Raw genomic sequence first — 15,699 nt, forward strand, 5'->3', positions numbered from 1 at the left:
TGTTGACAACTAATTTATTACTAGGTTAGAGCTGCAGTTTGTTCTGACAAGCCGTATGTAAGTTGATTATATGAGGTTTGCGAAGTTACCTAATTGACTACAGCGGCCCATGTCCGCATTCTTGGCCACTGCGTTGTTATGTAGCATTAGGGTCTCTCGTCTAGGTCACCGAGTATTTATTAAATTACTGCATATTTATGATAGCAGCTTGGTTGATGTCGCTTTTATTGCGTTATTATAACAGACAGAGGTCCGAGTCTAGATAAGCTTATACATTATGTCTTATTTATACACGAAAACAATATCTGGACGCTAGTATTAATATGATCTGTTTATAATTATATTAAAACAGTTGTTGGTGTGGAGTAATAAAGTAATTTAATAAATAATTATCCGAAAGTACAAGGAAATAATAAAATCGAATGATGTCATCGGTAACAGCTCATGTACGATGAAAAGGTTTTTACTTGCCACCAACATAATGGGACCTTTAAGCATTCCAACTGTTTTATTGCAATTTTCTTCGTCCAGTGCTTCATGGTTTGCTGCTGGGACATTGTACTAGTAGAGGCGAGTATAAAAACAATTTATGTCGTATATTTATGACGGTCTCAGAGCGGGACGCGGGCCGATAACAATTAAATAGAAATGCAGTTGGCGCGACGTCGAAGGTACCAGGTACTTGTGGGAGGAAACGGTGTCAGATAATACATTATGTGTATTTAAAAAAAAACTTTATTTTGAGAATTTGATAATTTTGATCGTAATAAGGCAAATTTGTTTTTTAAACCACAAAAGTAACAAACGTTTGATCTGTGTTTTTCTATATACAATAGATTTTAGACTATTTCTTTTCTTTGTTTTCATGACGTTCAGCACATTTTTACGTTTCATCTCTAACATTAGTATTATAAACCGGTTAGTACTTCTGTGCTGGACTGTACCTGCCTGTAATTATATGACATGCGGCGCCATATCATGCTTTTTATGAAGCGTCGCACGCGCTGGTGACCCGCAACTTGGAAATATTATGGAATTATTTAATAAATACTTACTTTTAATGCCGCGGAGGTAACTAAAGTTGTGTCCTATATACTATATTTAATGTACGTACGTACCGATTCCTATAAAACTTTTCTCAGTTAATAAAGTCTTACAAAAGATAGCCCTCATTAGGAAAACCTCTATGTATTTTTTGTGCTAACAGAATGAGTGTGCTAGCAGACAGCGTTCCTTTTCGCGGTAAAACAATAATATGAGTACATTTTTATTTGAATGTTCAGTGTGGAGATCTTCTTCACTATGAGAGCAATAGCAATCAGAGGCGAAATACCAGCCAATTATGTGTGACAAATTAGATATTACGTCAAAATAAAGCATCCAGTTTACTCAAATTCAAAATAGAATTCCAAATTCCTGGTCCACGGTCCACGACGCATAGTTTATGTCGTCAGATCTTAATAAATCGTCCATTCCCTTGATTAATGTGTCCCGGGAATAGATGGCGCCACATACCTTTTTATACCTGGTGAATCTGATAGGGTTGCGAGTTAATGTACCTTTAACAGAAATAATATAAGCCTATAAGAATTTAATAGCAAATATTCATAATTCTAAATGATATTACGAAATTTTGTTATAATGCAACTTTGCTATTCTATTTCACATTTTTTTGTATTTATTTTTCGTGAGAGAGATGATGTATTGCTACCATTTTTTCCTTCTTTCTACTATTTTTAAGCGATAATTGTAGCTTTAAGACATATTTTTAACTACCACAAACAAGAAAAACCGAAAAATTTACTTACCTCAATATACAAAACACTAAATGCACGAAAATATTAATGATGAAACGAATCGCTTAAATAAGGCTTACACAATAGCACATTGCACAATCTTGTAATATTTTTATTACATATATTTTTTTCGTTATTGTTAGTCAACCCTAGCCAGAGTAATGTTCCTGTTTGTAACGAGCCCTTTTAATAAAGTATACAGACAGCTCGGAGCAATCTATTTCGATATGAGTACAAAATTAAGTCAAAACGTGTCATAGCTTTGCGTTTTGCAATATCTGACAATGCGCGTCAAATGTCACTTATATTTTAGAAGTAATTGGTTACGGAAATATATAAGTTTATTTATATTTATAAGTCACATTTACGAATGTTACTTGAACATATCAATAGCATTTTACAATAAATGTTTCTGATAGATAAATGAAATGAAAAAAGGTAAGTAAATAATGAATTAAAGTAATTATTTATACGACTGATGTAATGTAATAATCCTAAGTAATTTATATGAGTACAGTTTCAATAATAACAGATTATCTTGAAGCAGAGTGCTTTGAGAGGTTTCGACGTGGATTTCAGGCGCCGATCTCTCTTGTAATACCTACATAACGTGATGGATGGAGCGATGCTTTCACGTCCAAATGATGGGTTATTTATAACGAGATCGAATGTTGGCCTTGAATCACAATTAAGAGATTATACTTAGTACATATATCAGGAATGTAAATTAAAAGATTTGTTTCTTTATTAATAGATTCATAACTTTCATACTTCATATTATATATAGGCAGTAGCCTGCGGCTTTACTCGCAAATTTAACCCCCTTTGAGATAGGTATAATCATTTTGAGTTTTTTTTTTAATTTCCCGAAGGTCCTTAAAGAGGTCCTGATTTGCAGACAATATAATCACCCCAGGACAATACCTTTTCGCTTAAACATAATTATATCTTTTATTTTCTCAAGTACACGTTTGAAATGAAATTTTATTTTTCAGATTTACAACATTCTTATATTATATTATTTTACATTTCCGACCTTCGTATTACTTTTCTATACCTACTCGTGCCTTCGATTTGCCCGGGATCGAAAAGCTAAAAAATGTTGCCGAATTGAGAACTTTCTTGTTTTCGAGATCAATGAAAAAGTGGAATAACTTATGACATTATCTACTTGTTCCTGAAATTTGATTGCAATGTGGGCCAGCTGTTCCAGAGATTAGCTGGAAAAAACAGACAGTTTTTTTCTTTACATTACGCTTTGATGTAGATAGGCTATCGTACGCATTTTTCATATTTCTTCAGTAAAACTCAGTCTATTTGAAATTTAAAAAAGACACGTTGATTTTATTTTAAAGTGTAGCTTAGGCTAACATTACAGATAATAAGGAAAAGTTGTTTGTTTCCCTATACGGAATATAATGTATTTAAATTTTCCACATTCCTATCTTTACGTACTTCTGTTTACAGTCAGCAGTAGCTTATATCTTTCTAAGTGCGCCTGTAATTTATCTAAAATGATGACATTTCGTAAGTCAACATATCTGAACGCTTCACGTAATTGCTGTACTATTATTATAACTGATAATGAGTCCATCACCGCTCGCGTGTCAGTTATTCGGTCGTTGATTCACATTTCGTAAATAGATTCTCGTACGATGCACTGAAGCCATTTTTAGTGTCAAACACTATTCATATTAATAGATGCCTATGCTATTTGTTCGTATAAAATATAAATAATCATTGCGTTTGTCATTACAATACGCCCATTATTTCATTTTCAACTTTAGCTAAGGGAAATCTCGGAAACTAATCCTAACTACTCATACTTTGTGATTTCTTTCGGGTTTTGTAATAAATAAATTTCGGTTTGAATTAGCGTAGTAGCCGTGTCCTATTTTGAATGTCAGTAACATTAAAACAATGTGACCGTCATCATGTTATCTAATCAATTCTTCTTTAAATACTTAACGGTTCCTAGATAGCAATATTAACACGTTTTTTCCAATTTACTTTAATTTATTTGTTACTGGTTATTTCTTTTATATGATGTGTAAGGGTCGAATATTCTGACGTGCAACAAACAATGTATATAATATGTTATTACATTTTTTTTAATATTTTGCTGAATGGAAAATCCATAATATTTTACACGTGCCATAAACTTTTTTAACATAAGAACAGTAAGGTGTAGAGAATCCATTTGATACAAGTCGTTTGAAGTCAGTAATTGTCAACTGTGACGAAGCTTCTAAAACTTTTTTGGCCTTGAGCGTATACATATATATCATATAGGTATATGAGTTTAGAGGAATGACGATGGAATAAAGAATGACTAAAGTTTTCCGATTCGTATCACGCACGGAATAAAGGTGGAATCATCGCCACTCTGTACTAGCCACAAGATCTTACAGAAGAAATAAAGTGATGGCAACTTAATTCTTGGAACACAAATACCTATCAATCTGTTGTATTCACAGAGTCTACTAGAATCGATAAAATAATTTCAATCAAAAAAATATTTGTTTTAGGACTCGAACGTTTAAAGATAATAAATGTTTTATTACATTGGCTTATTGTTTTATTGTAATTTATCTATATGTCGTATAAAACTTTAGACGTATTAAATATCACTAATATGTGTCTGTCCTTACAGAAACTGAAGAATCATCATAGTAATAAAAATTTATATTCTGGTCGATGTAATATTGTAGTACATTTATGGAATATTTTTTGTCGAGAAATTTGAGATTGGGGTATGAGAATAAGAAAAAGCAACGATAAGGTTATGAGTGAAAGATTCAAACTGAGATATTACTACAGAAGCCTCGGTTAAAATCTAATTATGTTATGCTTGGAAAGCAGCAGGCTGAATGTAGACTAAATTTAGATTTAAAATCCTACAAATAGCTTTATTTATAATAAAAATCTGCGACAGTACATTCAAATACATAAATAAATTGTACGAAAAGAGATTAGTATATAAACAATGAAATCTATTTTGGTGTAATTTATGGTGTCTTGAACAGTAAGTAGGTATAAGGAAAAAAAAAATTAATTATCAGATTATGATCATAATACATAGAGACATATATCTGTCAGATATGTAGACAATAAAAATGTTCTAACACAGTTTTATGACACGTGACTGATTATCCTATTAATTTATAATTTCGACTACTACTGTATAAGTAGCCATTTATATGCAACATTTCAGAAAATCTCTTCTTTAATTTTTATATTCTTAACTTTGATTTTTCAGTTCGTCAAATAAAACTTAAATGAAGTAATATTTAAACATTTAGACAAAGATTTTAAAGTAGCTCGGATAAATGAATATACATTGATTGAAATGAATTTGATATCACTAAACATAACATTTATCAAAGATAAGCTTCTCGAGTAATATCAGTAGGTCATAAAATTTACAACATATATGTAGTCTATATAAAAGAAAATCGTGGCCAAATCGCAATAGCTGACTTGGTCTCAAAGGATAACATGGCTTTCTGGATACTTGCACTCGCTGCCTTAGCAGGTAAATTTAGTTTATTTGAATTCTTTAATCATGTGATGAAAATAAAAAAAAATACAATCCCAGCGAAGACTGAATATATTTTAAAGTTTTAATAGCCGGTTCATCCTTCTATATTTCTTTTAGGTTCTGTAACCTCGCTGCCTAACCGGATTGTGGGAGGTGAACCAACCACTATCGAAAACTATCCTTCAATAGTCCAAGTAGAATTCCAAGGAGTATTCTCCGGTGTTTGGTCTCAATCGTGTGGCGCTAACATTATTACCACTAGAACCGTAATCTCCGCAGCTCATTGTTTTGAAGGACGGTAAGATATGGTTCTAAATAAAGTTATTTTTGTTTAATATCTTATCCATGGGCTAATTTGTTAATCTTTCATAAAGAATCATTAATGTGAAAGGTAATTTACATTGCATCTGTATTTTAGAAACTACTCACCACAATTGCGTCGTATCAGAGCTGGTGCCACTTATAGGAACAACGGTGGACAAGTCAGCTATGTTCTTGTCGCTTACAATCACCCCAGCTATAACTCTGTTTTGAGTTACGATGGTGATATAACTGTGGTTAGACTAATACAAGCACTGGTCTATAGTCCTGCTGTTGCAAGAACTTCAATTCCTGCTCAGGGTTCCGTTATTCCAGCAAACCTACCAGTTGTCCACGCTGGTTGGGGAACCACCTCTGTAAGTATGACTTCTAAGTTCTTTAATTTGAATCCGTCACGATATACTAAATTAATTTCGTCCAAATTTCAGTTTAGATATGTATAACTTTGTAGATGTACTGAAAAGTAATCAAAAGACCTCTAAATTAAAGTGTTTCTTCTGTTTTGTAACAGTCCGGTGGTCAATTATCTTCAGTTCTTCGAGACGTCACCATTTACACAGTCAACAATACATTATGTGCTGAAATCTACGCAAACCGTCCCAGGCCATTGAAGGTTACTGAAAATATGATTTGCGCTGGAATCCTCGGCGTCGGTGGTAAAGATGCTTGCCAGGGTGACTCTGGAGGTCCCCTGTACTACGGTAATATCACTATTGGTGTTGTTTCTTGGGGAGCTGGATGCGCCATGGCTCAATTCCCAGGCGTCAGCACAGCGGTCGCTCCTTACACAAACTGGATCGTTGAAAATTCCATTTAAGTGTATTCTATTAAAAAGATATTGATTTCGAGTAAAATACTTTTGTTATTTATAAAATGAAGTCTGAATTTTTTTAAAAGCTACACAATGGTCATAACAAACTAAATATACCTTTATCTACACCTTATTAATTTTATTTCGTCATAAATTGCCTATTAAGTTTTATAGTCCAGGATGCCTGGTTTTGCTTCGTTTCAATCACACTCCCACCTTTTTCGTAATAAATCTCCATTGTGGTAGGTAACAGAAGCAGCAGAGAGAATATTTGTTGATTTGATGATTCTAAAACAATCTATTATTAGCTGAACTTTTTTATGTTAAAATTTACATCTTAGGGCAAGTATCTAAATTTATCGTTAAAGAAACTGTCCTACAAAATGTATGGTTTGGTCAAAGAGTCCCTCTTATTCCAACGTATATCGATAACTAAGTCATCAAAATGATAATCAATCAGCTGTTTTCTCTTTCTTTACTTAGTCGATATATATATGTCGATAAAGATATATATAAATTAAACAGTACATTGTTCTACAAATTGCGTCCACTTGACCTCACCTGCTGCCTGCTGGTGATGCATCTTACATATTAAAAGACCGATCTATGGCAATAAATTTCGTAAATGCTTAAACCAATTAGTTTTAATATTGTTGACGGCCACCAAATATTCTCAGCCATTAGAAGAGTGCTCTGTATTAGCGATCAGTAAAAGCACAGTCAACAATCCACCAGCCTAGCGTGATGGTAATGTAGCCAGGGTAGGACAAGGTACCAAAACCGACTACATCTGACTCTCTATGATGGACGCCATACGTGGCTGAGGAATAACCCACCAGATTAATTGGCATACAGGGGGTTGTCAGAAATCCGAAGACGGGCCAAGGATTCGATAATACTAGATTCTTACCTTTACTATCGAGAGGGCCAATGAATTTTATATCCACAAATCGGTTAAGGATAATGTCGAAGTAGTCGACGGTATATCGGCTTAGTAGAAAACCTTGTGATATAGATAAAGTGAGGATCTTCCTTAAGGTCATTCACGATTACTGGTCAAACTCAAACCGTAATGCAGAAGTGATGTGCCGTGAAACCACAAGGACACAAATACCTAAACCAGTAATCTGGTGCATGGTTGTCTAGCGAGCTGCTCAGAGCAGGAAGAACTTCGTTCTAGAAGTGCTGACAATTTTTTTGAATTCCATTTTCCGCTATTATTCAACAAACTTTTTATTGAATAATTACCGTACCGGTTGGCACAACTTTGAAATATAATATTTAAGTTTAAGAATAGATAGTTTTCTATCTTGGGCACTCATTAATCTAATTATAAATAATTTTACCGATCCAATTACTTCACTCACTCAGTTATGGGTAAACCACACCTGTTATATCTGATCTAAGTAAAGAGGTTCGGCTTAAAATCTAAATAATAATCGTTCATAGTCTCACTACCCTTATCTGACCGGCTGTTTAATCATAGTCAAAGCTTTACAAGATAAGAAGACAAGTCAGCTGATAACTGAAGTTTGCTTCTTTAAAATCCTTTTCTTATACCTGATAGATGAAATGCCGTATATATATGTATAAAAATTCAAATTAACCATATTTATGTACTATAAATAATGTATTGTAGATGCTGTGGATTTTTTTAACTAATAACGTAAATATTTAATCAAAAAATAGCGTCATCTATATTAGAAATGTGTAACTAATGAGCGGACAACGGCTTAACTTCATAAAAGTGACTATGCGAAGTTTAGCTGAACGTCAATAGATGGCCTTGCTAATAATCTGCAAGTAGGTATAAAAATTACAAAAAATTTTAGCGGTATTACAAAAACCTAAGGAGCAAAACATACATACCTTCAGATATAAAGATAGTTTTATCAGTTGGTCATAATTAAGTGCCTGACAATTATTGTATGACATGTTATTAATAATATATTTGCAATAGAACATTGTTCTAAGCTCGTGATTTCAGTGCAGTATGTCATTTGGTTTGAAATATATGTAAATACAGAAACAAAATATTCATTAAATTATGTCATTGCAGTAAGAAATATTGTGAAATAAGCTCGTTAATCCATTTATAATCTTCACTTCTGAATTTGAATGCCTTTATTTAACATATCATTGTAAGAACAAAACAACTAGCTGTTTGGTAAAGTTAGCGTCATAATCTTTTCCGTGTGGTTGAGATGTGATTAATTTTGTCAATCCTATAAGAATAAATAAGAACATTATCCTCCCTCTAAGGTAATTTTGTGTTTAAAGAAGCTACAGACGGTAATTCTACCTTACAAAGGAAAATAAGAATGGATTTAATGAAAAATAAAAGGCAGTGATATTTATTAAATAATGTTAAGTTTTGTTAATTTAACTTTACAGTATGTGTTCCACCAGCCACCAACGAGTCTTTATGATGTCTACGATCTTTTTACGTTTCTTTGTTTCTGATATAACTCCGTGTGTGTTCGTTGGCTTTGAAATATAATATTATTCTACAAAACATTTTTATAAAAAGGATCTGAAGAACGTTACTCAGCCGTTCCAAAATTTTTGGTAAAAATATTTGCCATCTCTAACAAATATCTAATTACAGGCGTTTGGATTATTTAAATTATTACAGGAATATAAATTAAATTTTTAATATATAATACATCGGATATTACATTCGATGAAGAGACGAAATCTTGTTATTTTGTGCTGAATTAAATCTATATAAATTGCCGTATTACTGTCACAGCGGGGGTATAATAAAAGCCCTAGGTGGCAACACAAGTGCCAGCCCTAGCTCCAATATCATATTTATATAAATCTAGAATCCAGGCTAGGAATTCCCGGGCTCCGATCAATATCCCGGCTTTCCCAGGAGAGCAGAGCGCACGCGTGGCGGCCATATTTGCGAAACATCGGGATCTCTGTGGATAGTCAAAACAAAGGAAATATTATCCAAAATGAGCCCAGAACGAGAAAGTCACGGTAATGATGTGAATTTAAATTATTGTGTCATTCTGTGATGACTGTTGACGTTGTGCTTGACGACGTCTTATAAGCCACAGTGTTCGTGTAATGGGGGTTGTAACTTATACAGTCGTTTTTTAATTTAATTTAATGTCGGATTATAAATATTCATATTTACGCATTTAGTGTAGTTTTATTGTAATTTTTTTGTGAATGTATCGAAGTGTTCAATATATTATTGTTTATAGATTCCGAGGATGTTATGGAATCGATCGATGAGTTGAAAGAGCGGTTGTCTTCAATGAAAAGGATGATGGAAGAGAGAAAGGCAGCTGGTTCGGGGACAAAAGACCTTTTCCAGGGCCAGGCGAGGAGTCTCCAAGGTACCACGATGATAGACGGGAACTTCCTCAGCTTCGTGTTCGGCGGCTCTCTGGCTATTATTTTAAGTGTTTCCGTGTATGCCTTTTATAATCTTTACCACGCTGTTCTAAAGAAATTTCCATCAACACACACGGAATTGTAAAATGATCATTATAATTATAGCGGTAAGGTTGAAATGAGCTGTTTAGTTTAATTTAACCAATGTTTTTAACATTACGATAAATGTTAAACCAATTTTTAGATTAATACCTATGAAATGTGATTTATTCATTTATGTCCGTTGAGTTTAAATTACTTATCCTTTTTATATGGCTAGCGTAGTTATTTTAAATGGTGTTGTATCATATAAGTATGACAATAAATAATTTGAAAATCTGTCAGTGTGTGTGTTATTTTTCATAATATAAATAATCTGATTCAATTATTATTTTTACTTTTATATTTTAACACAGTAACAGCTATTACTTCTCTTCGATTTTATAAAATTGCCACTTTAAGAAATGCTACTCATTAATAAATTAAAAGACATCGTAATGAATTTAGAATGAAAATTATATTTTATTAACAAAATCCCTTCAAAATATAACGATAATCTGTAATTTGGTTATAAATTCCCAGTAATTGTTACTTATTTTCAGAAATTTATAAAAAATATATCAAGGTATTCAATTACAAACCTAATCTTTTTCGTTTGTTTCTGTGAATTAATAGTTCTGTAACTTTAAAAATTATTTTCCATATTTAATAAGTCACGAACTTCATTACGTCTATTATGTTATTCCTCTTACTATATTAACACTCCATTTGCTACGAAACTTGTGAAACTATATACCTATGTGTTTTACTTAGAAACTACAAATTACACGGAGTTTGAGGTCAGGGGGATTTGATTGCTATGCTGCATAATGCAACTTTGAAATTGGCCTCGCGTTTGAGGAGGACGCGCCCGACAGCATTCAAAATGGCCGCCGGCGGAAAATTACACTGAATTATATTAGAATTCAAAATGATTTCACACCTAATGAAACTTTAATAAATATCAGCTATGTATAGAAATATAAGAAGATTTTATATTCATTTATATCGTTTAAAAAATATTTTATGGGATAGCCTTTTATGAGCTTACTATATTTCTATAGCAGAGTGTTTCTGTATGATATTATTATACAAAAATGATAGGATTTAGTTTCACATAATGGATAGCGGATGGAACAGCGTATTATCTACGTACCTACAGAACCTGGACTGCATACAAAGAATTGCAGCTGCGTTTGAACGTATTGGATATTCTAGAAAGTAATTTATAGGCTTTTACTACTAACTCTTTATAGTCCTCGGGCTTTAAAACACCTGGTATTTTATTGACAGATGTTCACGGACCAGCAGGAGAACTAACGTCAAGATGTAGTGAAAGTTACGATTTTGAAATTAAAAAAGGTAATTGACAAAAATACTTTTTATTTATTGCTGTGATATCATTACTCACTGTTTCAATAAAATTTTCCAACTAATTTTCAATATCGTGGGTGTTTCTGTGAACTTTCGAATGTCGTGGGATGAGTAGCATTCCATACTATAACTTTAATAAATGGTGCGATTAAAAGAAGTCCTCATTACAGATGTAAACTTGTTACTTTATATTAACCTATTATTAGAATACAGAAGATAAGTGTTTCATGAAAGCTATAAGTACAATATTACGGTGATAGATAGATGTGAAAACGACGGGATATTTTTGCTTTTTTTCTGGTAAATTATGACAAAAACCACTAAACAGAACGACTTAAGTAATTACCGCAACACTCGTACAGGCTAATGGTTTATTTAGTATAGCATTGTCACATTTATCTCAGTGCCATAAGAGTTATAATAGCGTGATACAATAATATGCACTAAATTACGTAGAATGAAACATTAGTGACACAAAGCCTGTCATACATTTCATTCATCATCAGAACTATAGCTGGCTCTTTCGGTCCTATTGATGAATTCCATATAATGTAGTGCGTTAGAAAAGGACGGGAATAATGATAGATTAAAGGGCGGGAAAGCCTTACAGAATATGTCTCCGTCAAAGCTGGGAAAATGCTACTTCGCCCATCGAGTATGAAATATTAAAGTTTTCGTTTAAGTTAATGCTACGAGGAAAAGTTATGTGTTGATTAAAATAGCAAAGAGACTCGTAAAGGCTGTGTTATATATAAAATATTACACTCAGAAATGTTTTTTTTTGTATTGTTATACAAAAAGTAAAACAAAAAAAAAAGTTGCAAAGTTAATGTAAATAATTTAGTCTCAATGAACTGTACAACGTATTATTTAATTATTTTTAATTCATATAAATAAATGTTATTGAAGCTTATCAAGTTAAAGCCTGGGACACATCGGCTAAATGAAGTTCTGCGATATAATTTCAACTACCCACCTCACATCTGCTCTATCTCTCTCTCTCGTACTTTTATATTAAATGTATTTGCGTCCTTGTCTTTAGTCGAATGGAACTCGCCCGGAAACGGGCTCTCATCGTGACTTCGCCCCCGCCCTGGGGTGTTACTGTAACAGGTAAAGGTAGGACCTCGCACCAGTCTCGGCTGAACAGTCGAAGCGGGCGGACGGTCCATTCGACATCAAATCTTACATTTTATGTACTAATTTATTGTGATTTAATACTTCTGCTGTCCAGTCATCGCGTAAGGTAAATATGTCTTTAATAATCAATACATTCAATTTACTTCTATCGTTTATAAATCAATAAATATATTCATTGTCTCGAGGTACACCTATATATATGTTTAAGTGTATAAACATCACAGCCAGCCTTAAATGTAAAAAGTAATGAGGATCTCTTTAAATAATTAGTGGTATCTGTTGCGCGCTGAATTCAACAAGTTTTTCCGGCTTGCCGTTGTCTCTTAATACAAAAGGAATCTATATATAAAATATTTCTCTTATAAGACACATGATACAATATTTTTGAGTATTCTTATAAATTTAATATTTTAATAAATCTTAACATTTATAATAACAGAAAAGATTTCAGTACAAGTCACCAGTATATTTTATATAAAATATCCGTACACCATACATTCGATATAGTTAGTTTTTAAAAGTTTTCTCGGAATTACGTCTCTTCATTCGTCTTTTTAATATAATTAACACTAAATAATATTTAATAAACTTACTCTGTTTTATAGTCGACGTAGTAAAATATTAAAAATAGCATGACAAAGAAACAACATGTGATAGCAAAGGAAAATATATTATGTTGAATGATATATAACGTAAGCTGATGAAGCTGCAGGCTCCCGTAAACTAATAAAAATAAACTTAGCTCTAGAGAGTAAAAAGAAAATCGATTTCATGATCATAGTCTCCCGAGAGCGTATGCCTCTAATGTAACACTTGATCAAATTTATAATTTTATCATTTTCAATAAATAATCCTAAAATGTATGTCACATACGTCAGTTAGTAATAAATTTTCATGATGACCGATTTTCCTGCTATCTTAAATGTGAAGTAATTACTTTGAAAGCCGCTGAGGGCGTTAAATTTACGTTCTGTAGTATAGGTCGTGCTACGTTCTTTGTCTCTACGATATTCTTACGCCTCGCCTTAGTTTACATTTAACCTGAAAAGCAAAGAAATTTCAAGAGATACTTAACCCGTCTCACGGGGAAGATCTGAGTAATGATGTAAGTGTTGAATAACCTCGGAAGAGAGACATGTTTTCTAAGAAATACGTTTGTTTTAATATGAAGTATATTCGGAGTTCGTTTCATGAAAGCGTGTGAGCCTGACAAAGGGTTATACGAGCTTGTTATAATATCCGGGACTAACGACAGAGATCCTTTATATTAAAGAACATACTTATATTTCTCTTCTTCTACACTCATTTGATTATATTATTACATGGAAAAATTATCACTATCTGTTAAAGTTTGATTTAAAGTTTTTAATTTAAAACAATACATATATATGAAATAAATAGATTTTTTAAGTGTAACAGAGTTAAAATTTAATGAAGTTTCTACTAATTTGTTAAATTCAATATCTTATTAGTACTCATACAAGCTTGTCGATAGTTTTATCGCATGATATAAGATGATATTGAAGATGAATTATCACAGTTCATTGAGTTTTAAAGGTTAAATGATATTAAAAAGGTCAGTTGATTTCGTGGCTTAAAATAATTTTAGGTCATAACACTTGCCGCTCTGGGCTAATCAAATCAAAATTTGACATTTTAAAGTGTACATCATAAAGTAACTAGACTAATTAATAATAAACATGTAATATACTTATTTTACGTCCGCAGTTAAATCAATCACGTGATTTTTATGTTGTTCATGTTATCTAAAACTAAGGACGCAATTCGGACGGAGTTCTCTTTCTTTGTAAGAAGATGTTTATCAAAGGACTTTAAAACTTCTTATTCAATTTGTCTTCAGTTTTCCACCGAAGATTAATTAGTATACGTTACTGATAAATCTTAACATAAAAATATTTTTGTTTCAAAAGCCGAAAGGCCCTTGTGAGGAGTATTTTGTTTCTTAGATCTTAGATCTCATTAGTATTTTGTTTCAACATCCAATAAGATGATAAAAAAATTATTTCGTAGGTTAAATTAATATTAGTAGTTGTACATTTATTGTAGTAAATATATATATTTAGAGAACGATATTACTTGGAATTTCGTTTCTGTGGCTGAATTTACTCTGTTGTTAGATAAGTATCTTTCTATATATTTCATAATAAAGGCTTAGTACATGCATTTACTATTGAAATGATATGCGTTACACTCGGATCATCATGCAACATACAATGATACATTCAATAGAACAAACGAGTCCTCTCTTCGCTACATCTCACGTTGCAGTTGCAAAATCATGTCCACAACGGGTTTTTAAGATGATTGGAAGGATTTAGTAATCCTTATTAGACTAGCAGAAAACTCTCATATCTTGCACATAAATCAGCTTCTCTGAAACTTTATCCAGTCTCTCTTCATATATTTTTATTTAAACCAGCAATAAATGTATAATTGCAAGGCCATCCTGAAGTCTATGTTTATATTTAGTCTCATACATCTACAATTACATTTTTACTATTATTTTATCTCCTTAAACTAAATATGCTATAATTATAATAGCTATAAAGTTATAAGAAATGATATGTCGTATTATGCTATTTATTTAATTTGACGGTGTTAGAGCCTGGCTGTCGTCAGTAACTACGGCTCGAACATGGGCTGGCTCGACCGAGGAAGTACCACTTTCTCACTGAAGATTGGTGTGAAGTAGCCTTTAATCGCTGCTTTTCGTCCGATGATTGAGAGAGCTGGTTGCCCTTTCCATTTTCCTACCCTTTCCTGCGATTTCCTTATTCCCACCCCTCCCTTTTCCTCAAAAACCCAGGTTGGCAACACATATGCAACAAAGATGTTGCTGACGTCCATAGGCGTCGGTGACTATTGCCCATCAAGTAGGCCGTCTGCTCTTTTGGCACCTATCTCAATATATATATATATACATATATATAATATTACAAAACGTTCTTGTATAAAATATTAACAGGGTGATTTATCGTTATAATGATTAAGGAATTCCAGGAATAGGAAAGAAAAACAAATGTTTTGGTTTGACTCCTATTATAATTATAATTTAAAATGTTATAAAATTTTAATATAAACCCACAATATTATATCTCTGTTATATTCATTGAACTGAAATGTTCAAGCATATCGTGATCACTTGTATTAAACGAAGGTACCTGTCAAGTACAGTCGCATTTACCAAAAGTTATCTTAACTTTGGGCTAAATTCAAAATGTTATATCATAATGTATTTAAGAGATGAAATTAAGACATCTACCTCG

General features: G+C 32.4%; 3 protein-coding genes across 3 annotated transcripts in view; all 3 read left to right on the top strand.

The window, feature by feature from the left end:
- The first annotated feature begins 5,173 nt into the window (after window positions 1-5,173).
- Window positions 5,174-6,597, top strand: LOC116774114 (trypsin, alkaline C-like). Its single transcript, XM_032666764.2, has 4 exons — window positions 5,174-5,331; window positions 5,455-5,635; window positions 5,756-6,014; window positions 6,170-6,597. The coding sequence occupies exons 1-4, from the start codon at window positions 5,295-5,297 to the stop codon at window positions 6,473-6,475; spliced, it is 783 nt and encodes a 260-aa protein (XP_032522655.1). The 5' UTR covers window positions 5,174-5,294; the 3' UTR covers window positions 6,476-6,597.
- Window positions 6,598-9,320: 2,723 nt separating this feature from the next.
- LOC116773875 (uncharacterized) lies at window positions 9,321-10,169 on the top strand. Its single transcript, XM_032666425.2, has 2 exons — window positions 9,321-9,457; window positions 9,688-10,169. Exons 1-2 carry the CDS (start codon window positions 9,433-9,435, stop codon window positions 9,963-9,965), a joined length of 303 nt encoding a protein of 100 aa, XP_032522316.1. The 5' UTR covers window positions 9,321-9,432; the 3' UTR covers window positions 9,966-10,169.
- Window positions 10,170-12,398: 2,229 nt separating this feature from the next.
- Window positions 12,399-15,699, top strand: part of LOC116773889 (IDLSRF-like peptide) — a 36,094-nt gene continuing 32,793 nt past the window's right edge. Inside the window, exon 1 of the mRNA XM_032666450.2 lies at window positions 12,399-12,518. The gene's annotated coding sequence lies outside the window, so the exon portion shown is untranslated. The remainder of the gene's footprint in view (window positions 12,519-15,699) is intronic.

Source organism: Danaus plexippus, chromosome 20 (genome assembly GCF_018135715.1).
Source record: "Danaus plexippus chromosome 20, MEX_DaPlex, whole genome shotgun sequence".
NCBI classification, from domain to species: Eukaryota; Metazoa; Arthropoda; class Insecta; order Lepidoptera; family Nymphalidae; genus Danaus; species Danaus plexippus.

Coding starts and splice junctions, on each gene's coding strand:
- LOC116773875 (XM_032666425.2), top strand. CDS start 9,433: ATGAGCCCAGAACGAGAAAGTCACG. Junction 9,458..9,687: donor CCCAGAACGAGAAAGTCACG/GTAATGATGTGA, acceptor TATTGTTTATAG/ATTCCGAGGATGTTATGGAA.
- LOC116774114 (XM_032666764.2), top strand. CDS start 5,295: ATGGCTTTCTGGATACTTGCACTCGCTGCCTTAGCAG. Junction 5,332..5,454: donor TGCACTCGCTGCCTTAGCAG/GTAAATTTAGTT, acceptor TATTTCTTTTAG/GTTCTGTAACCTCGCTGCCT. Junction 6,015..6,169: donor CTGGTTGGGGAACCACCTCT/GTAAGTATGACT, acceptor GTTTTGTAACAG/TCCGGTGGTCAATTATCTTC.